The sequence below is a fragment of the Arvicanthis niloticus genome, chromosome 17 (genome assembly GCF_011762505.2).
Source record: "Arvicanthis niloticus isolate mArvNil1 chromosome 17, mArvNil1.pat.X, whole genome shotgun sequence".
In the NCBI taxonomy this organism is placed as follows: Eukaryota; Metazoa; Chordata; class Mammalia; order Rodentia; family Muridae; genus Arvicanthis; species Arvicanthis niloticus.
The window spans coordinates 52,626,566-52,652,493 of NC_047674.1; the positions used below are offsets into that span (position 1 = coordinate 52,626,566).

The window sequence follows — 25,928 nt, forward strand, 5'->3', positions numbered from 1 at the left end:
ACAGGATGAGTTCAAGAGGAAGCCTAGTATGCATGAGACCATGTCTCAACAAATAAAAACAAAGTAACAATAAAGAGAAGCTGCAACCCTTAGGGACAGAGGCATAGTATCAGAGATTGAGTATAGAACTCTTGTGTAACATGGCCCCCGGTGGATGCAGTATAGAGCTTATAAACAGGTGTTTAGGTAGCACTTCCAGACTGTCATGTCCCTTCACCTTAGTGTCTGATTCTGCAGAGTAGGTGATAGGCCCACTTGACACAAACAAGCTCAGAAGTCTTAAACAAGTTACCCCCAAAGTCAACCCACAGAAGGAAGCCTGACCTCTCTGTGGATGCTGTTCCCACAGTCTGGAAATCTGACCACCCTTTAGTGTGAGTTATTAGGCTGAGAGACCCTGGAGAACAGGACCTGATTTTCCTTTGTGTCCTTGGATATTCTGTTAATGTGTTGAAATGGAATGAACTTCACCTAAAGCTCTTTTGAAGTAGATGGTTAGAACATCCACTAATGTGCATGCACATGCATGTGCGCGCGCGTGCACACACACACACATACACACACACACACACACCACATGCACGCACACGCACATACACCCCTGTGTGTGTACATGTGTATGTGTGAGAGACAGAGAGATGGGGGGGAGGGGGGTGGCGGAGAGAAGTCCTTCAAATAGCTACCAGAAATGTTTAGCTAGATGTTAGACTCTCGGCAGCTGTTGAGTACCAGACCAAGTTTAAGCTCCTGGGAGAACATAATTCACTCGCAACTCCCAGTGTTTCTTGGAAAACTGTAACTGTCTTTCTTGGAGCTGATTAGAGGTATGAGTCTGTGACCCGACCCCAGAGCTGGACAATCAGATCTGAGTTTTCACTGGGTCTCCTCCACATGAGTCCTGTCCACCACGGTCTGAGAAGTACTAGAAACTGGGCCAACCGAACAGCCCCTGCTGTTAGCTCTTGTACCAGTTGTCTACCCTTAACATGCTCAGCGACAGTGTGGTGTGCTTTCAGACCCAAGGTTTCTTCCAGGGGAGAAGGTATTGGATTGTCTTCTGTCCCATGGCTGGCAGCATCCATGTTCTAATTCCAAAAGGATGGTGGGGAAGAATCCTGCCCCCATCAAGAGAAGTTAAACCGTGGGAGAACATGGGATTGTACAAATGTATGACCTTCTGCCTACGTCAGTGGACCTGGATCTAAGAACACTGGCAACATCTGGAGACAGTTTAGGTTGTCCCAGCTGGGGAAAGTGGCAGGCATCTAAGGAGCAGAGAGGCCAAGGGTGCTGGCTTCCCCCTCACTGGCTACTGTCTGTCACTAGGCTTCTACTCAGGTTCGGAGGGGAAAAGATGAATGTATTAGATTTAGGGAGAACTGGGAGTTTTAAGACTCATGAGAACCCTCAGCTGCTTCTGTGCCCTAAGTATTAAAACTGGTTGAATACTTCAGGAGTAAGGGAGGGAGGAGGGGGAGTAAACCTGACGACCTGAAAGAAGAGAGCCTTGAAGAGGAGAAAAGTTCAAAAGCCAGAACTCAGAGACTATAGACACATACTTTATTCACGACACACGATACTTTCTTATTCATAAGAAACACTTAAATACCCCCCCACAGTCTTTCTGTTCTGTCCTTTTCCCTCCTTCCCTAATTCTCAAACTCTTTGAAATGTAGGTATAAATGAAAAAAAATAATAATATGTTTTTCTAAAGATACTTTTAAAAAGAGATATGTGAAATCCACTGGAGTCCCCTGGAGGTGGGCCTACCATCAGAATCTCCAGAAAGGAATGCTGGGAGGCGGGGTGTTTTTGATGACAGGACCTCCTCTCTCCTCCCCTCGCTTCACTCGGGGTTCAATGGACTGGGAAGGAAATGTTGCTTTTCTAATCACATTGTTCCAGGACCTTCTGGAGATGCTTTTTCTATTGGGGATTCAAAACAAGAGAGGGGTATTGAAGGTGAAAGGCAACACGGACAAGCTATAGCTTGTCACCTTGTAGAGCCAACAGGAGACATGTCATCCTTTGAGTGACAGGCCAAGGGCATCTGTTCTGTAAGCAAACCAGGCTGAGTAACTGGCTCTTCCACTGGTTTTGCTTGTCTCCAGCAGAGACAGGGTCAGAGGAGCCATCGTGGATGTGTGGTGCCCTCAGCATCCCTTTGCTTTGGGAGATCCAATTCCCTTAATTGGCATCTGGTGCTTCAGGCACAGGCTGAGACTGGGGCACCAGAGAAGAGGCCAATTTAGTGAGGGCCTTTGCTATGATGTCCAGGTGGCCATTCATTGTCCGTAGCTCTACCAGGATGTCCCCAACACTGGCCTCCAGGGTGGCAGCAGCGGCTGGAGGGGCACAGGGGGTTGGGGAGGTTCCAGGATGCTCAGTGTGGTCATCCCTGGCAAGGCCTGCTTGCTGATTGTGGCCCCTCTCTGAAGTTGGGGCTGAGGCCAACATGGTCTGTGGCCGCTCACGATCCTTGCCTCGGACACCAGGAGACGTGGCTGTGGGGCAGCTGGGCAGCCAGTCAACAAGGTGGGGTGCAGCCTCAGGGGAGGAGGTCACGATGGTGTAGAGCCCAGTGCGCCGAGGAACGCAGGGGGCTGGGGCTGTAGAGGCAGTGGACAGAGGCTGCAAGAGAGAGGGCAGCATGGTGGGGCTTGGGGAAAGGGGCTGGGGCTCACAGGAGGAGGTTGGAGATGGCAGAGCTGCTGTAGAGGGGCCAGGCTCCTCTGAGGACAGAAACAAGGTGGTGGAAGACTGTGAGTCCAAGGTGCTGGGCTCCGAATCTGTCAAGTAAGAAGAGGGAAAAGGTTACTTGGGCATCCCTGTTATCTCTGTGACCAAGTGTACATTAAATGCTAAGGAAATTAACAAAAAATGTGGAACTGGATTTCTTGCTGCTCAGAGGAATATCCAGCAAGGAGGAGTGGTCTGTGAAGAAAGCCCTGTCCTAAGAACGAAACAGGCAGGAGGGAGCCCAGCCCAGGATCTCTGGACTGTGTTAAACATATATATGCGCGCGCGCGTGCACACACACACACACACACACACACACCAGCAACACTGGAGTCTCCATACAACATTGAAAGAGTTCCTGGGACGGAAGGTGCTGTGGACTCTAGGAAGCCCTGTTTCTCTTCCTTGGGGACTTGGCCTCATTTTATCATCGATCTAAGAAGTTCCAATGACCTTTCAGGACGAATACACTGTCCGGTCTGCAGCTGGTGGCAGTGATGTGTGTCACAGCCATGCACAGCCCTGTGTTAGCCCTCTGCTGAGCCCTTGGACCTTTGGGTAGAAAGCAGGCAGCAGCTCTCTAGGACTAGACATGATAACAAGGCTACCGACCTCTCATCAAGGGGCCCATGTCTCGACACGCACATTTACTATCTGTGAATGAACGCTCCATGATCACTCTACCAGGGCTCCTAAGGGTCCCTGAAGTCAAGTGTCTGAAGCCCCTCCTCCAATTCCTGCAAGTATTTTACTTAGTTGCTCTTGGTTTCTATGCCCTCTGAATCTTCTGCCCCATTCTTTGGTGATCCCAAACTCTACAAAGGGAGAACATGCTGGGGTCCCTCTGAAGTCACCCAAGAAGGGTGTCTAGCGAGAGTGACCAAGAGAGCTTGCATTATCACTACTAGAAAGGAAGCTCTTCTTTCTCCCCAAGAGCCTGCTCTGTCTGACAGTGGGCTGGCCCTCAGAGACCATCCTTTTTAGAAATATGGTGAAGGCTGTATCCAACATCTGTTCTGGCTTCAGCATCCAACAAGGTCCTTCCATTGTTCATGGGCCCCAGATGCTCAGCAACCCAGTCTGTGTGGTGGGGAATCATGTCTGACCAGAGATGAGTTTAATCCTGAGCTGGCAACGTTTGAGCAAAGTCACCACCATGCCTGAGAAGGTCTCTTCGGGAAGTGTCCTGGGTACTTTCTGCTTTGTACTTGAACTGCCTCTCATCAACCCCACCTCAGTTTCCCTCAGGCTTCTAAGATCCTCCTGTACAAAGTGAGAATCACATGTGTGTCTGGCCCATAATTGCCCTTGAGTTGGAAATGATGAAAGAGAAGCTTTGCTAACTGTTTACACCGGCTTTCTTGAGGACGATATTAGCTTTGTAGTTCTAATTCTTGTGGCAGACCAGACACCTCTGTGAAAATCAAAGAGAAATATACCATACAGAATGTTCTAGAGAAGTGGTTTCAAGCTTAATGTTTTCCATGGCATTCCTCTGTTAAAAAACAAATTAGTTATTTGAGTTTGTTTATATAGTGGATTACGTTGATGGATTTCCAAATATTGAACCATCCCTGCATTCCTGGGATAAAGCCTACTTATCATGATGGATGATTGTTTCTATGTGTTCTTGGATTCAGCATTACCTGAGGACCCAGCTATACCACTCCTGGGCATATACCCAGAAGATGCTCCCACATATAACAAGGACATATGCTCCACTATGTTCATAGAAGCCTTATTTATAATAGCCAGAAGCTGGAAAGAACCCATATGTCCTTCAACAGAGGAATGGATACAGAAAATGTGGTACATTTACACAGTGGAATGTTACTCAACTATTAAAAACAATGAATTCATGAACTTCTTAGGCAAATGAATGGAACTAGAAAATATCCTGAGTGAGGTAACCCAATTACAAAAGAACACACATGGTATGAACTCACTGATAAGTGGATATTAACCCAAAAGCTCAAAATACCCAAGATACAACTCACAGACCACATGAAGCTCATGAAGAAGGAAGACCAAAGTGTGGGTGCTTTAGTCCTTCTTAGAAGGAGTAACAAAATACTCATGGGAGCAAATATGGAGACAAAGTGTGGGACAGAAACTGAAGGAGGGGCTGTCTGGAGACTGTTCCACCTGGGTATCCATCCCATGTGCAGTCATCAAAGGTGGATGCCAGGAAGTGCATGCTGACAGGAACCTGATATACCTGTCTCCTTAGAGGTCTGTCAGAATCTGACATATTCAGAGGCTGATGTTCACAGCTAACCATTGAACTGATCATGTGGTTCCCAATGGAGGAGTTAGAGAGAAGACTGAAGGAGCTGAAAGGGTCTGTGGGCCCCATGGGGAGAGCAACAATACCAACCAACCAGAGCTCCCAGGGTCTGAACCACCAGCCTGGGAGCACATAGGGAGGGACCCATGGATCCAGCTGTATATATAGGGGAGGATGGCCTTGTCGGGCATAGGTGGGAGAGGAGATCCTTGGTCCTGTGAAGGCTGGATGCCCCAGTGTGGGGAAGTTCGAGGGTGGGGAGGTGGGAGTGGGTGGGTGGGTGGGGGAACATCCTCATAGAAGCAGGAGAAAGGGGGGTGGAATAGGGAGTTTCTGGGTGGGAGGGAAATGGGCAAAGGGGATAACATCTGAAATGTAAATAAAATATCCAATTTTTAAAAAGAACTTGAAAAAAATAGGATTAAGTTGGTCAAGACTGGCACCTCAGACCCTGGTTACATACAGTTACCATCATGACAGTAGCTTTGGCTGTTGCAAGATGCCACTGAGATGGGGCCTTATGGCTGTTGGTGCTCCCTCAGAGGACAGGGTGGATGAGATCACTGGACCCTTGCCTAACATTGTGGCTACTCCCTACTGTGCCCACTGTCCCCCAAGACATTTGTATGTAATTCTACCCCAATTGCCTCCTGTTCTGGTTAGGTTTTTCATTTGGGTAGGGTTTTTTGTTTGTTTGTTTTTGGTTTTGTTTTGTTTTGTTTTTAAATTAACTTGACACAAGCTGGAGTCACCTGGGAAGAGAGAACCTAATTGAGGAATTGCTTCTATTAGAGTGTCCTTTAGGCAAGTCTGTGGAGGTGGGGGAGAGGGGCATCTACTTGATGCCCCGGGTTCAATCCCCAGCACCACATAAACCAATGTAGTAGTGCCTACCTAGAATTCTACCTCTCAGGAGGATCAGAGGTTCACACTCATCCTTGGCTGTATAGCCAGTTTGAGAAGGAAGAGTGCAAGGTGACATGAGGCTCAGGAGAGGGATTAGCGCGTGGAATGAGCTGCCAACTGTCACCTGTATCTTCTCCTCCGTCCTTCATTTTAACTGAGTGGTGGTCACCATGATGGTTAATATTCACTGTCAACTTGACCAGATTTTTGAATCACCTAAGACTTGACACACCACTGGGCATGTCTGTGACGCTGTTTCCTGTTAGGCTGAACTGAAGAGAGATGCTCCTTGAATGTGGGTGGCACTGTCCCATTGGCTGGAGTGCTGGACTGAATGAAAGAAGAGAAAGGACAAAATTGGAAAAGGAGGTGAGCAGCAGAATTCAGTTTTCTCTCTGCTTCCAAACTGGAGGTGCAGGATGGTCAGTGGCCTCACAGCTGCTGCAACCACCATGTTCGATAGACTGTATCCCTGAAAACCTTGTGCCAAGAGCAACTTTTCCTTCTTTAAGTTGCTTTTCTCTGGTGCTGTGTCACATCGATAAAAAGGTAACTGAGACATCCACTCAGACCAATGCTCATACATTCAGTTTCTTTCCTGGGGTCCTGAGATTTGGCTCCATGGCTGGAGCCTTGACCATGAGGTAAAAGCAAAAAAGCAGAGAATTATCTTAAGAACGCTTAGACTGCCTCTCTCTCTCTCTCTCTCTCTCTCTCCCTCTCTCTCTCTCTCTCTCTCTCTCGCTCCATCCCTTCCTCTCTCTCTCTCTCCATACACACCCACACATACATGGGGGGAGGGGGGAAGGAGCCTCAGTTGTGTATTTTGACATACCCAACAGAGGGCAGGCACTGGGTGCAGAGCAGATGGGTTAGGTTACATTGTAACTGTTACAGCCAGGGATGAGGAATCACCACACAGCAGCCATGTTTGCTTCTGGGTAGCTCTAGAGAGGCAGCTGGGTTATAAAGAGGACAAGTCCGATTGTTGGGCCAGGATGTGGGAAGTAGGGGGAGAAGGAGGAGAGAAATGGCCTTAATTCAAGGCGCCAGACTGGGAACTTTCCCTTTCTTGTTCTCTGGAGTCTGGGTGGCCTTTTCCCAGCCACACCCAGGCCTCCAGCAAGGCTTAGTTGTGACACACCTCAGCAGAGGCAGCCCTTGGAAACATTTTCCCAGGAGCCTGGAGGGTGGGGGAAACTCTCTAGCCCCGGGCCTGCAGGAGAGCAGGTCTGTGGGAAGAGGGTGAGGTGTCTGAAGGCCCAGAGACTCAAGTGCTACATCTGGGCCTCTGCCTTTGATGGCTCAGGCTTGGCTGGATGGCTGCCTGCTCCCTTCAGAACAGCAGACACACTAAAGGGAGGGCTGAACAAGTGTCTGATGAACTCAGCCCAATAATATTCACTTCTTTTATTTTCCAGGAACGTCATGAGCCCCACGGGGTGATCTTCTGGTTTGAAGACCTGGTGAGTCAAGTCTATACAGACCTCTGAGTCAGTTTCATCCTGAGTTCTCAGCAGACATCTCCCAGGAGCATGGCTCAGCAGGAGAGCAGGGCCTGGACACCTCATTAGGAGAGGACAGAAGGGCTCAGAAACAGGTATGAGACAGGCTAGAGTCCCCAGAATGACACGGGCCACACTGACAGTAATAGCCCATGTCCAGTGAAGTCTGGATAATTACAAAATCATGCATTCACTCCACTAATCTTCGTGGCCAACTTGGCATGGCTTCTGCCATTAATTTTATACCACTGAGAAAACTGAGGCTCAGCTAAGTGAGGTGCCCTGCACCCTGACCCAGAGCAGGTAGCTTATGTCTAGAAAGGCTACTCTGTCATGGATAGGACAGGTGCTTTGGAAGCATGAGATAGTGCAGAAGAAACATTTGTGGTGGGCCAGTGTGTGTGTGTGTGTGTGTGTGTGTGTGTGTGTGTGTGTGTGTACTTGAATTCCAATTTGTACCCCTTTCTTTTCAATTCATATGTTGTTCAACAAACTGCTTCACAGAAGCAGTGTAGTGAGCTGCTTCAGATGTGGTGGGCTAGCTGAGGCCACAGAGCCAAAGAGCCAGGCCTGCACAGAGGTGACTGGGCCACGGGTAACATATTCTCTGCCTCTTCCCTCAGCACTGTCCATTGCTGTATATACTCAGCCCCACTGCTAAAGGAGTCAAAGGTCAAAGGCTGAGCATGTGAGAAATCCACGGTCTCCATCCCTACACTGCAAGTGTTCAGTGTGGATGTCTGTGTAAACTATCCATCTTTTCAGTCTCTAGGACTAAGGAGTCAGGGTCCTGGTCAGCCACTGAGTTAATGAAGAGAAGGTGCTACAAAGCAGGGGAGAAAGCGGTCACACAGCCTGGGTATAGCTGAAAAGGATGCTTGCTTGGGGTTCCTTCAAGGAAGAAGACACTGAAGTAAAAGAAGTCCATGCATATAGGGTATCAGCAACATTATTCACAATGGGCAAAGGGACCATAAACGGGTCCACTGTGGTACAGAAGGAGAGATGGCCACGTGCAAAGGAATACTACTCTGCCCCCAAAAAGGAAGAAAACCAGATACCTTCTACAACGTGGCCATACCTTGAAAACATAATACCAAGTGAACTAGCACAATCATGAAAGTGAGTACACAAATCCCATCTGGCTCCCTCAGATGACGTTCCTGAACTAGACAAATGCACAGAGACAGAAAGAGCTGTGACAATGGCCTAGTGCTAGGGAGAGGAGAGATAGTGTTTACTTTAGAGAAGTGCAGAGCTTCAGCTAGGGGGATAGGAAAGTTCTGGAGAGAGATGGTGGTGGTGGCTGCACAGTGATCTCAATGTAACCAGTGTCGCTAAGCTGCACACTTGAGAACCACAGCAACGGTGCACTAATGAGGAATACACTTCACTCATGGCAGGAAAACAGAGACACTTGTGACAAGAGAGGGGGAACTTGAGACATCTCGAGTCACAGTTTGGTCCAGGCATCAGAGAACATAGCTATGTGTACACTTCTATAACTGTCCATAAAGGGATTGAATGAATAACTGACTGCTAGGTTGCTATGGATACAGTGTGGGTGAAGCACCCCAGCAGGTCTCCAAGGATAGAACTGCTTAACCCTGGACCCTAAATGCTCTGAAGGCATGTCTGGGTCAGAAGGATGGGGCAGGGGACATTTTGCTACTAAGAGCTTCTATTGAGACTGTGTGGATGTAGGTGGCAAGAAAATGATGCTTAGACCCTCATGCTTCCTAAGCAAAATGTTTGCAATGCAAGCATTTCACAGCTGAGTTGATGCTTCCTTGGGGCCACAAATGTCCACTGGCACAGGCCCTAAATGTGCATAGAAACTGTATGTGCTCCAGAACTCCAGGTCCCCCCAGCCAGGCTCCTACACACCTCATCCCTTTCCTAGTGGTTCTTGAAGGTACCAGGCATGTTCCTGTTGCACAGCCTTGGCACTTGCTGTCCTCTCTGCCTAGAACGTCTTCCCCTCAGGTATCTATGTCCCTCACACCTTCTTCACTCCATGAGCCTTTGCTCAAGATCACCTTCTTAACTCTTCTTCTGTTTGCCCTACCTGTAAGTGCCATTCCCCACCCCACCATGTCTGCCTTTTGTCTCTCTTATCCTAGGCATTAAATGTAGTCACTGCAGAGTTCACATCCCAAGGTTACTCAAGGTAGAGGGAAGCTCGATTTGAAGTGACTGGCCTACAGAGGGCTGAGAGCAAAGGGCAGAGGACCCCATAAAAAGAAGGATGAAGGGGAAAACTCAGCTGGTGAAGTTCTTGGTGAGAAGGCCTGTGTTCAGATCTCCAGAACCCACATAAAAATCTGGGCATGATGACACTCTCACAACCCCAACACCAGTGGGAAGAGGAAAGAGGCAGTTCCCTGGAGCTTGTTGCCCAGTTAGTCTGGCCCAGTCCATCAGCTCGAGGCTCACAGAGAGACCCTGTCTCAAAAGATGAGATGAAGAGCCATCAAAGAAGACAGATGACATCAATCTCTGGCCCCCACATGTCCCCACATACATGTAAAGGAGTGTTTGTGGTGCTTTGATTTAATTGGGAATCTGTGTTTACCTTGCCAGCAGCCAATGACTGGGTCGAAAGAAAGAGGCAGGACTTCCAGATTCCCACAGGCTGGGAGAGAAGAGAAGGCAGGAAGAAGAGGATCAAGATACTTAGGGGAGAGAGATGTAAACAGACTCAGAGCAGCCTAGAAACATAAGGTGAGGTAGCAAGAACTACATGCAACACATACAAGCACACAGATATGCAGAAACATATACAGATCTCTCTCTCACGTGTGTGTGTGTGTGTGTGCGCACACACACACACATGAGAGAGAGAGAGAGAGAGAGAGAGAGAGAGAGAGAGAGAGAGAGAGAGAGAGAACAAGCATAGAAGGCCAAGAAAGGTGCCTACTAAACTAAGGGATGTCAACTCTAAGCAGGCAGTGGAAGCCACTGTGGAGTTTAAGCAGGCACAAGATAGATATAATTTGCTTCTTCAAGATTACCCTGACTGCTAACTGGTGGCTGGAGGCAGAAAGATGAAATTCAAAGAACCACGTGGCCTTCCTAAGCACCCAAGGCACTGACAGAGGATCCACAGAGTGGGTCTAGGCTTGCAGGATTTGAAACAATTGTTTTTCTAGGACTAGACTGAATTTCAGAAAAGAAGAGACCCCCTTCTGTCACCCTACATAACAATATGGAGAATGCTGGCTTCTGCCCTGCTCAGGTTAGCTGCAATAGCCTTTGATACATCTTGATGCAGTTAAAGCCAGTGTGGGTTTTATGGCCTTTTAAAAAAAAGCCCCAAGGTAAGCTTCTATCCACTTACACAGGGCTACTCTGCCACCTCTTAGCATAACTGGTACATTCAGTATGTGGACGATTTCTCCGTGTATCTGGGAGCACACCCATAAGGACAGAGACTCCACATGGCTATATGGACTAGCTGTTGGTGGGGGAAGTGTCTGTACAACCTGTATATTCTTTGCCATGAAATTTTCTTTCCTATGGAGAAAGAAAGGCACACAACGCAAAAGCTATTTCTACACCTTAACGGACCTTGGCTCAGGGAGAGAATGTTCAAAATAGATTATGTTCCTCAGCCCTGTTTCCAGGGTTGACCAGCTCCCAAGTCGACACAGTTAATCCTTCCTCCCAGAGAGCCCCTCACCTTTGAACTTAATTTTCTAAACTATCATAAAAAACAGAAACAATTCCAAGGCTAGGTCCTGAGGACCCTGCAGAAGCTCAGGCTCTCTGCCCACCAAGGCAAGAGATCATCCAAGGGGCCATCTCCCTTGTAAAAAAGGCAGGCTTTCCGGTGAACTTGACGGAAAGAGCAGGCTATAAAAGACGGCATTTTGCTTTTAACAAGGCCAGGCAGGCTGGAGAGCAGCCAGCCCGGGTCGTCTGAATGAGCCCAAGAATATTAGAACCCAGGGTCATAAGGAGCCAGGACACCACTAGGAATGTTGGTAGGAGAGACAGTCTGGCGAGCCACTGGGAAACAACCGGAAGCCCACTGTGCCAACCCTGGCATGAGTCAGTAGGCAAGAAAGGCGGCCAGGACAGTTGGGTGGACTGGGCAGCTCTGTGCCTGGCCACACAGGAATAATGCCTCCTTGAAGCTCCTCCCTCACACAGTAAACCTCAAAGACCGCCAAAGATGCCAAGAATGACAGGTGACAGGTTGTGTACATGTGGCCACTCACCAGCTCTGCCAAGACAAGCACCCCAATCAATTCCATGGTGGCCCTTGCCAAACTCTTTCCCACATTTTGGATGAACAATGGGACATTCCATCTGGGGATGATGGTCTCTGTTCCCCAAAGCTCGGAACAGCACAGCTGTACATAAGGATTCTCAGGAAGTAGGGACGCTGGGTGAGGGAGTGAACAGATAAGACCTAAATCCTCCAGGGCCCTCTACTATCTTGGGAAACAAAATGAGACACATGGTACATGAATGCCAATTGGATATACCTTTTTCACATGCTGCCAACAGGTCCAGAGCAGAGCCTGCTCCCAAGATGTAACATAGTCCTGAAAGATAGCAGTGCCCGCCATAGCTTCCTTAAGTATCCTAGGAAGGCACTTTTCTTTCTTTCTTTCTTTCTTTCTTTCTTTCTTTCTTTCTTTCTTTCTTTCTTTCTTTTTGTATTCTTTTCTTCTTCTTTTTTTATTGGATATTTTATTTACATTTCAGATGTTATTCCCTTACCCCATACCCCCCCCCAGGAACCCCCTATCCCATCCCCATTCCTCCTGCTTCTATGAGGATGTGCCCCCACCTACCTCCCCACTCCCACCTCTCCACCCAAGAATTTCCCCACACTTGGTATCTAGCCTTCATGGGACCAAGGATCTCCTCTCCCACCTATGCCGGAAACCACTTTTTTTAACCAGCACTTTCTCCTCTCTGGCTTCATCTAAAGCCACGCCTTCCGGCCACACCTCCTGATCTTGCCTCCATGTCTCTCCCTCAGGTCCTTTTTTTTTTCTAATTTGGGTCTGGCCTCCCCTTTCTTGTACTTCCATGCCATTCTTCTAATGATAACCTTCTGTGCCAGGCTCAATTATATACACAGCTCAAATGAGCAGCCCCAACTCTAAATTTGGCCTTGTCCATTGGAAGGAGGAGCCGTGGGGCATCCAGTGTTGCCCAAAAGGAAAGAGGCTGGTCCCTACAGGGAGTCAAAGCCAACAAAAGGGGGGGAAACTTCTGCAAAAAAAAAAAAAATATATACAAATACAAATACAGAATGTAGAAACAGTCCAGGCCTGGCTGCCCCCGGGTCACCGGGGCTGAGGCAGATTCTGTGACTTCAGCCAGGCCTGTTAGGACTCCATGCCCTGCCACAGGCATGCAGCAGCAACAGCCGCACTTTGATTTTTTTCCTCTTTAGAAATGGCCCGCTGTCTGACCCTACCTATGCTTTCTCTGCAGGGTTAGCAGAGGGTGAAATGAGAGCATCTACCGGGAATTTCCTGACTTCTGTGAATTTTCCTCCAGATCTGGCTGTGAATCAACGAGATGTTCTTATGACACGTGGAAAGACTCAGAGTGCCTCCTAGCTCCCCTCGTCCTTGGAGCACCAGGCAAAGCCTGCTGAGTAACCAGGGTGAAAAGGCAGAACCCTCCTTGACTGCCACTATATTGTTCCCAGATTCTACTGTGGTATCCCATACATCTACAAAAAACTCTCTGTAGATCCAACATATCTACAAAAGAATGTTTCCTCCTTTAAAACTTAAGCTAGTGTTTGATTTTAATCATTTGCTTTAACCACTTAAATGTTTAAATCATTTAATCATTTAAATGTTTGATCGTTATGAGTTTGTTGATCTTTACATTTTGGACATCTGTACAACAGAGGAGGTAATAAGAAGAATACAGAAGAAGGGGTTTTCCTCAGATCCATACTGTCTGACATGATGAGGACTTACGGCATCCCCCTCAGGTCTAGGGAGGCACACAGAATCACCACCTTAACTAATCGGAGACACTCAAGTAAATTAATTACAGCATCATGTGTAAGCCGAGTGACCTCCAGGGCTGGCCAGCCCTTGCCAGCTGAGACCAGCTATGACCTGTTCGTGTTCATGATGTGGATAATTGTTCCCAGGAGTTTAGAGAGGAAATGTTCTTGGGTCAATGGCATCCTCTAAAGATGCAGGGCTTGTGGCTCAGCAGGACAAGTGCTTGCCTCACAAGCAGAAGGACCTGAGTTCAAACCTTGGTCTCCTCATGAAAAGCTAGGATTGGTGACTTGGGATCCCTGTGATAGAAGGCAAAGGCAGAAAGACTCAGAGGCTGGGTTGCCAGCTAGCCTAGCCTAACTGATGGGCTCCAGAGCAATGAAACATCCTCGTCTCAAAGGAGGTGGATGGCCTGAGTTCCTGAGGATGAAACTGGAGGTTGATCTTTGGACTCCACAAAAATACCAATACATGTGTACTCACACACATGCAAACACATATATACATACACAGACACCTACACAAATGTATATACACACATATTTGCATACATATATAAACTCATATGCACACATATGTACACATTTTGAAGTGTCCTGGAAGGGTACTCAAATGAGACCCATAAGAGTCTGTAATGCTGAGAGTACCTATGCAAGCATTTTACAAACCCAGTGTCACTTCACACTATTAAAGCACAAGTTGGGACCAGAGTCTCTCTATCTTTATAAAAAGACATTTCCATTTTTTCCTCTCGTTCAGTCTAGAAAAAAAAAAAAAGAAAGAAAGAGAAGAAAAGTAAAAGGCTTTTGGGTTTCCTGGTATAGCCCAGGATGGCCTCACACTTGCTAAGTATCCTAGAGTGACCTTGACCTTCTTCTTGTCCTCCTGCCCCCACCTTCTGAGTGCTGCGATCACAGGCTTGGTTTATGTAGTACTGAGGATTAAACCCCAAGGCTTTGTGTGTGCTAGGCCAATGCTCTACCAACTGACCTGTTATCCTACTTCCAAAAGGAAATGTCTAAGTCACTACAGGGCTCTACTGTGGCAAATGCCCTACAATGCTCTAGTGGCAAATGAGAGCATGGGGAGGAGAGAGGAAACAGAATCTTAATGAATTAGGATTATAACATTTCTCTTTAAAATGTCAATTGTTATATTTTCACTTAGCTATTTATAACTAACAGAAATGTCCTTTTTTTTTTTTTTTTTTTTTGGTCCCTAGCCAAACATTCCTGTCATTTGCTGTTTGCTTGTCAAGGTGCAGGTTGGTGGCAGTGGGTGGACGGGGCAGCTTCTGTGAGCTGAGATTCCACCCAGAGGGACATCAGACTGTAGAGTATGGGTTAGACAGGCTCACACTGTGAGCTCTGGATATATTTTCTTTTAAACCCTCTGTTTACTTACACCAACACACACACACACACACACACCACTCCTTTCGGGGATGAGATGGGATTTAATTATTGGAAATTCATTTACTTCTTTAAAGGCCCATAGATTAAAGACATTCCATAGAAACGAGCACTGTCCTGTTTTGTGTGATTCTGGAGGTCCTTCCCTGGTGTCTTGGGTTATTTTGAAAAAGTATTGTGAGCTTTGAAATCACAGTGCCTTTAGGTGATTTCTTGGTCTTTTTATCCTTAGTTTAAAAAAAAAAAAATTCTACTGCTTTCCTTTTCTCGCTTTAAAAAAAATCTGTATTTTAAAATACATTTATTTGTTTATTACTTATTTACTATTCATTTATCTGTCTATTATTTATTGATTTGGTGTGGAGAGAGGTGTGTGCCACAGCACACATACACCCGTCAGAAGGCTGGGTTTAGTTCCATCTTCCACCTGTGGATACCAGGGATGGAACCCAGCTCTTCAGGCCTCCATTTCACCAGCGACTGTGCAAGCCTCTCCTTCTCACCATGGGTTACCAGGCACCAGCCACGGGCAGCCCCTTCCCTTCTCCTTACACTCCTTCTGTCTCCCACTTTCTCCATCCCCTGCTCCCACTTGCAGCTCTCATTTTTTTTAACTTGGTTTCTGGTTTCACAACTTAAAACAAATTGGACTTTGAGCTCTCTCCGTTGTAAATTCTGCTTGTCTCTTTGATTATTGGCCAAACAGAGAACCAAATTGTCTCCTGACTCTGAGTCAGGTATGACACAGAAGTCTGGGGACACCACAGAGCTTTAGTGCTAGGAGCCCAGGAAGCAGTAGGTAAGCTCCCTCCTTATTCGAGCCTTTCAGGCATCAGAGTCACACAAGTTCCCATGTTTGGGAACATGGGAAAGAGACCAGGCAGCTGCTTGGGGTGGCCATGAGGCAACAGCTAAGAATGCCCGATGTCCTGACTGCAGCTGTGTCCCTGAACAGGTGCTGCCTGCCCACAAATGCTGCATCATCCCGCAGGCTCACAGGAGCACATCCCAGATCAGAGAGACAGTGCTGCTCACCCATGGCACTCCAGGCTCTCTCGACTCTGCCTATTCATCTTGAGGATAACTAACAGAAGGAAGACAAGTCCCAGGTGACAAGAGTACCCCCCAAGTTCCCTCTGTACCCCCACAACTTCTGCCTATGACTAATAAGACCCAGGGCAGATTAAGGCAATGACTTCTGAGTCCAGTCATCCTGGAGAGGAGGGAAGTGTCCCAGAGGAGGGTGTCTGGTCCTTCAGGGGCTGTTATCTTATGGAAACATAAAAAAGCTGCTGCCACCCACATCACCCTCACTAAGAATTCAGTCAGACCTAGTGCTCTGCTAGATGTCCCCTGGATGGGACAGAGATCAAAGGAGGGATGAGGTAAGTGAATGGAGACTGAGGAGGTGGCCATGCCAGGCAGATTCCTCAGGCAGCCAGCAGAGCCTCCTGTTTGTAAAATTCCTTCCCCTCCTCTTCCCTAACTGCTTTCATTCTCACCCCTCACAGCTCTCCGAAGCCCACCCCCTCTCTCCTAGCTGGGAAGCTTCCTTGGGTTTCCTGAGAGACATGCCATGGATAACGTTCATTGTCAGTTTGATTCCAAATGACCTAAAAGACACATTTCTAGCTATGCCTGTGAGGGCATGCCCAGAGAGATTTTGTGGAGAAGGGAAGCCTCTCTCTGAATGATCTCTGAGCATAAGCATCCATCTCTCTCCCCCACTTGCTGATAGGGGACACAAGTTGACCAGCCTCCTGCTCCCCACTCCTAATCCTAGGGCCACGCCTTCACAAGGTGATGAACTTTGAGTCCAAATAAAAACCCACCTTTCCCTGAGTCCCTTTGGCTCAAGTATTTGGTCATAGCCAGAAGACTAGGAATTAGTAGAGGCTGAAGCACACAGCCCCAGAGAGATGTAAACTGTGTCACCTAGCACTGGCACGTTCTGAGGCTAACAAAGCTAGAGGACTCCCTTACTGCAAGAACTCATGAGGCAGAGCTTGGGTCTAAGGGGTTCACAAATGTTTAAAACATTTGTGAGAGTGGTGTGTGTGTGTGTGTGTGTGTGTGTGTGTGGTGTGTGGTGTGGGGGGCAGTGTGTCTGTGTGTATGTGGTGTGTGTATGTGGTGTATGTATGTTGTATGGTATGTGTATAGTGTGGTACATGTGTGTGGTATGGTATGTGTATGTGTGGTGTGTGTGTGTGTGTGAACGTGTGGTGTGCCTGTGGGATGTGTGTGTGCATGTGGTACATGTGTATAGTGTGTGTGTGTGAGGAAAATTTTCAAAGACAACTATCCCCTTGACCAGTGCTGTATAATCAGTCAGTCTTCCTGAATTAGGTCCTCAGAATAGGTCCAAGCATTTAAGGAAGAGTGTCCTGCAGGCATGGCTGTCTCCTCTTGAACTTGGGGAGTGGAGGACTTGATTGGTTCTTTACTCTGGTGTATGGGTTGACTATGGAGATCACGAAGAGACACCAAACTCCTGGGCCTATTGCCCCTTGTCAAAAGCCACCTCTCCAGCATTCACCACCAGCGAACCTGAACCATACAACAAAAGCATCTGGCACCAGGCCTGAGACTAGCATAATTATAGCCACGCCCCTCCTGCCCCCAACTTCCCTGGACCTGCTCTGACTTCTTTCAAGCCCTCCATTCAAGAGCTCCATCCTCCTAAATCTCCATGAGCTTGGCTTGTGACAGAGCCCAGAGCTCTCAACTGCAAGTTTTCAAAGGGCATTCTGGCGGACACACACTTCTCCCCAGCCAACTTTATCTCCTAAAAACTTAGAGAGAGAGAGAGAGAGAGAGAGAGAGAGAGAGAGAGAGAGAGAGTCATTTCTAGCTTCCTGGGAGCTCTAGGCACACTGGGGGCATGAGGAATGCCATGTGGGAGGTCGGGGATTCCCACAGGCGTCACCAGAGTGCAAGCTTTGAAAGACAGATGGAGCTGTGCAGAGAGCCTTCCACCTACCATCTTATGGCACCATTGCTGCCGGAATTAAGCCCAGTCATCTCCCTCATTTCCCATGATTCCCTGGAGGGCTGGGAATTGTGTTATAGTCAGGCAGGTGGTGGTCTCTGAGCAGGCATGGGGTTGGGTGGGGGGGACAGTTTTCCTCTTCTGCTCTCTACGAATAAGCATCTAGGGTAGAACTGAAAGAAACTCCATCCAAGGAGCCCTGATGCCCTATAATGCAGTGAAGAAAAACCAGTGAATTCATCAGCGTCGCGTACATAATGGCTCCCTCTCCAGCTCTGAGATCCTTGTGAGGGTGGAAATCTGTTTCTGCTCTTCAGCATCTCCTCTCCATAAAGATGTCATCCAGACCCACGTGCTGCCACAAGGTTGGGTGGCAGGCCAGAGGTCCTGCCATTTTAGATTGACCCAGACATTCTTTGCCCCACATTAGTCAAAGAACCCCAGAAGTGAAGAACTCCTTCCTTGGACAGGATTTTCCCCCTAAGACCCAGTGTGGCCAAGTGTTGAGAGTCAGTACTGAGTACTCCCCTGCTACTGTCCTCTGGTCTCCCCAAATAGACTCCTTGTGATCTCCTGGGCGCAGTCTCAGATCCTGAGCTCCTAGGTAAGTCCTGGGGACACACCCTTCTATGTCTTACGAAGGGACCTAGCTGGCATTCCCGTTCTCAAGCCTGGAACTACCTGCTTCTCTTCACGTGGCTCCAGAAAAGCTTTCCTAGCTCAGAGGTTGGGAGCACATGGAAGATTCTAGAAGCAATCTCACACTGATGTGACAGAAGGGTGGATGTAGAGAAGAGCAGAGAGAGAGGAGGAAGGGTAAGAAAAGATGAGAGGACTGGAAAGAAGGAAAATATTAGGCCAGAAAAAAAATCCTTTAAAATGTTACCCCCTTTTTCCCCCAAAATAAGGGTCTAAATGGGAGACCACAAAAGGGGGTAAACACCAGCTTTGTTATTTTAGAGATCAGTGGAGAATGGTTGTTGGTGGTCCTCATCCTCCTCCTGGTGGGTCGGCATTCGGCCCAGAGAAGAAACTGGGCCGTCACCAGTTTGCTCCTGTGGCCAGCGTGGCCATCAGAGCAGCGCCCTGGGAGGCCACTTGGGCGGTGGTGACCCTGGCCGCACCTCCAGGAGGTCCATTTGGATGTGAACAACACTTTGATAGCTGGCCACGAAAGGCCAAGTTCTGAAAGCCCCCATTCATGGACCCTTCACACAGAAGCGGCACACAGGGGGAAAAAAATGGTTTCCCAGTCGGTCTAGAAAGGTGGGTTCGTGTTTATTAATCGAAGTCCACATAAAGACCTCAGGGTTATAAACGTTCCTTATGAGTCCCACAGTAGCTGGTGCTGGAAAGGGGGAAAAAAAATCCATCCGGTGATTACCTGGGACAAAAGCAGCCACTGTGGCCTCCATGCGAGGTTTAGAAGATTATACAAAAGCATGGGGGGCCTAGGCTGTACAGGCCTCATTTTGGAGCAGTGTGGTTTCCAAAAAGGCCGGGGAAACAGCCCCCAGACATGGGGGTCACTGGTGGCAGGTGAGCCCTACCCCCACCCCAGCTCCCTGCTAGCTCTTCCTTGGTTCTTCCTTCAGACTTTGTAGAACACCCAAGGGGATTTTCTGTTTTAAAAGGTCACTGGCAATTAACTCCCTGTAGAAATCAGAGAACCGGAGGGGAAAGGGTTGTCTTGGAGGAAGTTCAGAGAAAGGCATTCTGTAAGCAGGCTCCTGTCCTCCTGGGAGACCACAGGAGGCACTTCCCACCTACAGCAAGGACCTTGGAGAAGGAATTAAGGAGGAAGCTGGAGATAAGACTGAGGCCCAGCCCCTCTTTGAAGCTTAATTACAACAAACTGATCAGCCTAGTTCTGTGCCTACTACGCAGTGGAGATAGTCCTCTCATAGGAGGCCCTGTTAATCTGCCTGTAAAGATTGGCAGGGGTGCTGGTCCTGTCTTCTACTGTAATGTAGAAAAATCTGAACTGTGATAATTGAATACATATCAGTTCTAGAGGTAAAGAAAATAAAATTCCTCCAGATAAGGGTTTCTAGGAGGGAAGTTGGATTCAGAGCCATTTGCTTTTATTTCTTTGTTTGTTTTCGTGTGTTTGTTTATTGGCACATCCACATTTATTTCGAGGTAGAGGGATCAAACAGGACTGTCACCAAATCATAAAGTCGTCTCAAGGATGTGCAGGGTGTATAGCCATCCAGCTCCTGGACCACCAGAATGTTCCATGAATCCTTTACATTGCAAATATTTGGCTGTGCTGAGATAGCCCAATTAAAAATCAACTGCAGGTTCCACGTGCAGTTTGGCAGTGTGCTCTAAGCAATTGCTGGAGCCTGGCCCCAAATAACCACTGTGGTGGTTTGAATATGCTTGGCCCAGGGAGTGGCACTATTAGGAGGTGTGGCCTTGTTGGAGGAAGTGTGCATTGTAGGGGTGGGCTCTGAGACCTTTCTAGCTGCCTGGATCAAGATGTAGAATTTTAGGGTCCTCCAGCCCCATGACTGCCTGGATGCTGGCACACTTCCTGTGATGATGATAATGGACGAAACCAATAAAACTATAAGCCAGCCCCAATTAAATGTCCCTTATAAGAGTGGCCTTGGTCATGGTGTCTCTTTACAGCAATGGAAACCCTAAGACTATCACATTCATCTTATTCTGACATCACAGGTAAATGTTCTCTGATGCCTGTCACTGTCTGCGGACAAAGGGGAACCTTATTCTCATGTGTGTAAGTTTTCTGTTGACAAGGTTTCTGCTGTTTTCCATACATACTGGCCAAGATGCAGACGAGATGACTTGCTTGTGAGTTATAGTGTCAGGTCTCACAAGCAGACTACAGTGCCAGCCTTAACCCTTTCCAGACAAGTAAGTCTAGGCCAGCCCTAGGTCAAAGGCTATATCTGCCCCTGTGGCAGCCACAGAAGAACAAAACCCAAGGGCTTCTATTTTCAGTATGGTGCCTCTGGATTTCTATCTGTCTCCTGAGGGACAAGGCTGTGCCATGTTCTATCTGGGAGACCACAAAAATAGTAGAATCCAAAGCATGTCTGAGACAGGTTGGGAGCTGAGGTTTGAAGTGTCTGTCTGAAGAGATGTCACTCAAATATACAATGATAAAGGATACAACATTCACAGCACTAACTTCTCATGGACACCAAGGAAGAATGTATCATAAACTGTCTGTCTTTGGCCACCAAGTAAGAGCTTACCCCACATTGAGATACTCTGGCCTTTCTGCGTATCATGACTCTCTTCATAGGGAGAATAAACCCTTAACAAGGCGACTTGACTTCTCACATGGTTTGGTTATGCAGCCAAAAGATTTGTATATTGAAAGTTTGGCTCCAAGCTAGTGGCACCAGAGAGAAAAGATTGGATCTTGAGGGCTGTGACTAAATTTGGTGGCATTGTCAGAATGTGACAGAAACCCAGAGGCAGGGCCTCACTGTAGAAAATAAGGCACTGGGAACAGCTCCTTAATCTCTTAACCCTAGCCCAGCCCCACTTCCTGTCCACCATGAGGGTAACTATGGGTGACCATCTGTCTTTTACCATAATGTGCCCACCCATCTTGTGATAGGCTTAAGAGCAATGGATCCAGATAACCACAGGCCAAAGCCTTGGATGCCATGAGCCCAAAGAAACCTTTCTTCTCTTGAGTTGGTATCGTGGCTTTTTTTGCAGAAACGAAAAACCTAGCAACAAGGCCTACCAAAGGCATCCCATCCTAGTGTGGAGAATTAAGTCTATCCCCCTTCCCCCACACACACACACCTCTTCAAAGAGGAGAAAAACAGAGTTCCAGAGAGAAAGGAGTGACTCACAGGCTTTACCAGCTAGAGTTGCCCAACAATCCAAAAGGAGTGGCCTCCGGGACTCTTCCAGGAGTTGGAAGGAATGGTCTCTTGGCTTGGTAAGCACCTGTTTCCAAGAGCCCTTTGTCCATAGATTCAGAGACTGACCTGTGAACTCCATGTGTAATGTCTTCCACAAGCCCGCAAAGCCTGACACTAACCATGCAGATCAATTTAAGCATTGTGCCTTCCATGCTCCTGAGCCAAGCCCTTCTTGTACAGGGCAGGCTCCATCAGCCAGGCACCTTCTCCAGAAGTGACAGCCAGCCCAGAGCACTGCAGAGGATGATGGTGGAAATGAGTCCGGATCATGAGACAGAGGCTTCTTGAAAACCCTCAGTAAGACCAAGTGTCAGGCTAAGAGAAAAACAATGATCCTTGACCTCTCCTCTTTTTTATCCAGTGCCCAGCCAGTAACTTATCAATTCTTGCCTGTTTCCTCTGCCTCAAAGATTGCTGCAGGACCAGCTCCACTGTGCAGTGTGCAGGGCAGGCAAGGGACATGTTCCCTTCCCTAAGACCAGCCTAGTCCAGACCTTATAGAAGGTTCTTCCCTATTTGACTTCCCTTGGATGCTTCAGAGATGATTGTCCTCGATGAAGCAAGCTAATTCTGACTCCAGTTGACATAATTATCTATTGAATCTTAAGCTATGGGGTAAATTGGTTGAGACCAAGTCTTCCTTTGAGTGCAAAGATTATTATAAAATTAGTTTTATCAGCAATATCCACTTGGGTCCCCAGCAACTGGCTTTTTAGAGAGAGCTCATGGCTCTAGCCATGCATTGATGACAAGCTACATCTTCTCCCTATTTCTCCTGTATATTTCCAGGTATCCAGTCAGGGTTACCTCTGTGAGAGGGAAGATGGACTCACCAGCTTTGGAAGTTCAGAGGTTGACCTTGCTTTTTCTTTCTTTCTTTTTTTTTTTTTAAATTTCTGCATCATGTGTGCATTTAATTTCTGCATCATGTGTGCATTTAATTTCTGTATCAGGCTTTATTGCTTTCTAATTTTAAAACAAGCATTGCAAAATATCTTCGCTCTTGAAAACATGTAACAAAAGATAGCAACTAATTGAAACCTTACCTGCCTATCGGCCAGTGTTTATTTTTTCTTATTTCAATTTATACCATCCATCCATCCATCCATCCATCCATCCATTCATTCATCTGTTTTTTCTCTATACACAAGCTATCATAGGAACTTTTAGGAAAAAAAGAATATATATCCTTTACTCCTTTTTTCTTTGTTTTTGCCTTGTTTTGTTTTTTTTTTGTCCCACCTTCCTTCCTTGAACACCTCAGGTCAAAGTGACCAATGACACCGAGTCAACCTCCTTCCAGCCTGGGCTCCTTGCTTCCTCTCCACCCTGCCCCACCTAAGACACAGATTCTAGTCTCTGAGAAGGACATAGCTGGAAATCCACACATTCAATTAGAAGTCTCAGAGGTCAGCAGATGTTAACTCATAGATGCTGATGTGTGCCTATCATTTGGAAGTTTCTTTCTGAGACAAGTTGGATGAGGTAAAGGGGGTTCTGTGTGGCTTCTTCACCCCCCTTTCAGGACGTAGGTGTTGGTTCTGTGGATGGACGATTTGGGAGGGATGCTACCAAACTGGGTCATCTGAGCCTTTTTACTTCATTGGCAGATTAAAGATTAGTTGAATCTGAGGCCTGAGAAACGCTAAGCAAGCTCTAACTACTGAACTCCATCCCGTTTCTCCTCTTCATTTCCAGACAAGATCTTGCTAAGTTACATAGTCTGTCCTTGAACTCACTGTATCCCAGGCAGTCCTTGAACTCTTCATTCTCTTGCCACAGTCTTCTTGATAGTTCCATTCCCAGTTCGTGTGCACACACACAAACACACACACACAAACACACACACACACACACACACACACAGAGAGAGAGAGAGAGAGAGAGAGAGAGAGAGAGAGAGGCACAGAGAGGCACGCACAAAGGCTCACTCTTTCCAACCCTGCTGAACTGAACTCCCCTCAGGTGCCACAGAACTGCTGCTTAGACTTCCCCACCCTTTGCTTTAATGGCTTCCTTGTCCTGCATCAAACTCCTCACACCCATCCAGTTTGACATTTGTTCCTTGTCTTGGTGACATCTTCCAAAAGTTGACTCCAAAAGATACCCACTTGGTAATGTGTCCACTCTATCAGGGGTGTCCTACCTCTGCCATGGACACACAACCCTATCAGCTACGAATGTGTTGGGCCACGTTCATAGCTATCCTGGAATACACATGGGCTACTTGACAGTTGAAAAGACCTCCTAGAATATAGGATAACAACAGATATAGATGTTGCTTAAACCCAACTGGGATATTTTGAAGTTTTTAATTTATGCTGAAGATGAATTTGGTGGTAGATTTTTTTTTGTTGTTGTTGTTTATAAAACATTTTTTACATAAGAAAAGAATATGCTATTTGGGATATTTGAAGCTATGAAAAGAGGGGATCTGTGTCTAATCTTAAAGGGATATATTCACTACGAGAAAAAAAAGAGAGCACATCTGTGTTCCAGCCTGCATTCTGGGGCCTGCACCCTGTTTTCTGGCCTTTTGAACCTGCAGCCATGTTGCTTGCCACATACCTCTTCCTTTGCCTGTCACTCCCAGAAGCAGCTCCACAGGCCAGATCTCTGCTGGGCAGCAGGTGCTATGGAGGTCACCCAAAGATTTTTTTTTTTTTTGAGAAAAAACAAAAAACAAAAATTTTCCACTCGGAGCAGGCAAGCTTCACAGAAGGGCTCATAAAGCCCTGGAACTTCTGGTAAATGCCATTTGCTTCACATGTTCCCTAGCTCACAGTGCGTGACCCTGGTTTTCATTGGCATACAGCAGAGTCAGGGCTGTATGCTGGTGGGTCTTGGGCTCCCAGACTACAGGACAGTGCCAAGATGGCAGGCCTGCCTGTGCATCCAACCAGCCCAGCTACAAGCCACAGACAACTTCAGAGCCCAGGTCTAAGAGGGAAAGAGAAAGGAAGCCAGGAGTGTGGATAACTCAACCCAAGTACCCAAGAATGGCTAGGATGCTGTGACAGACCCTACATGCTGAGAGCTCTGAGATGGAACCTATAGTATCCCTTATGATTAGCAGAATGCACGGGGGGAGGGGCAGGAACCCTCTGAGTATCATGAGATCCGGTGTTATCCAATGTTCGTTTATTTATTCCAAGTGTTAAACACACCACCCTGAGTCAGGGTTGGAAAGAGTTACTCAAAGGCATTTGCGTTCAGTCTTTCCAAAGCTCTTCAGAAAAGAGGTTATCTATCTCTCTGTAAATACCACTCTCTATACGTCTCTTCATGTCATGGCAAGTAAGGGCCATGTGGGCTCCACAGCCAGTCCTGGATTTGCTGTGGCCAGCAGGCTTTCTACTTGGCAGTCTGCTTTCCCATTGTGTCGCTTTGAACTACAGAGATAGCCATGGGGAAAGAAAGGGCGGAGAGATTGAGCTTCATCCTGGCAGAACAGCAATGGAGAGTGAGCTAAGGACCTACAGTAAAGGGAAACCAATGATGTGTCCTCAGGCTAGTCCCTTCACCTGAGAAAATATATTCCTTACAGGACTCATGGAAAACCGAGGATTCATGCTGGTGACTGTGATGGATGTGTGTGTGTGTGTGTGTGTGTGTGTGTGTGTGTGTGAGAGAGAGAGAGAGAGAGAGAGAGAGAGAGAGAGAGACAGAGAGACAGAGAGACAGAGAGACAGAGAGAGAGAGAGCACACGCACACCCATGAGTAATCTACATATACCCATCACTATTCTGCACAACCAATACCATGTAGATTGTTACAAGCCAATGGATGAAGATTTTACGGATTAAAGATGACAAGAAGGAGTTAAAGACAGGGCCTAGAAATGTGGTGGTTTTACTGGTCCAATGCTGGCAACTGTTTACTTTTAGATTTTTTTTTGTTGTTGTGTCTAGTAATGTGTTTATAGAAGCCATTGGTGGTTAGGTGTCCTATAGCTTGTAGCTAGCTACACAGAAATTAGATGCACATATCTAATCTCTCTCTTCTCATGGGATACTGATTGTTTTTTCTAAAGGGTAGACCATGGCCATAATTAATGAGAACCCAATTTGTGAGTGTGATGATCTATGTCTCTATCTCCGACTCAGTTTTCAGTTCTAGGGGGCTAAGGGACCACATTATCTGGTGCTTCCTTGAATGCCCAGCTCCTAGTTCGGGGCCCAG

At 47.3% G+C, this 25,928-nt stretch overlaps 1 protein-coding gene across 4 annotated transcripts in view; it reads right to left on the reverse strand.

Moving 5' to 3' along the window:
- Nucleotides 1-1,590: 1,590 nt before the first annotated feature.
- Runx2 (RUNX family transcription factor 2) overlaps nucleotides 1,591-25,928 on the reverse strand; it is a 314,966-nt gene continuing 290,628 nt past the window's right edge. For 3 of the 4 annotated variants that reach the window (XM_076915248.1, XM_076915249.1, XM_076915247.1), the window contains one exon: nucleotides 1,594-2,789. In XM_076915248.1, the coding sequence (XP_076771363.1) occupies nucleotides 2,188-2,789 (602 nt within the window). In that variant the 3' untranslated portion in view covers nucleotides 1,594-2,187. Of the gene's footprint in view, nucleotides 2,790-25,928 lie in introns of all 4 variants that reach the window. The other variant, XM_076915251.1, reaches the window with a different exon arrangement.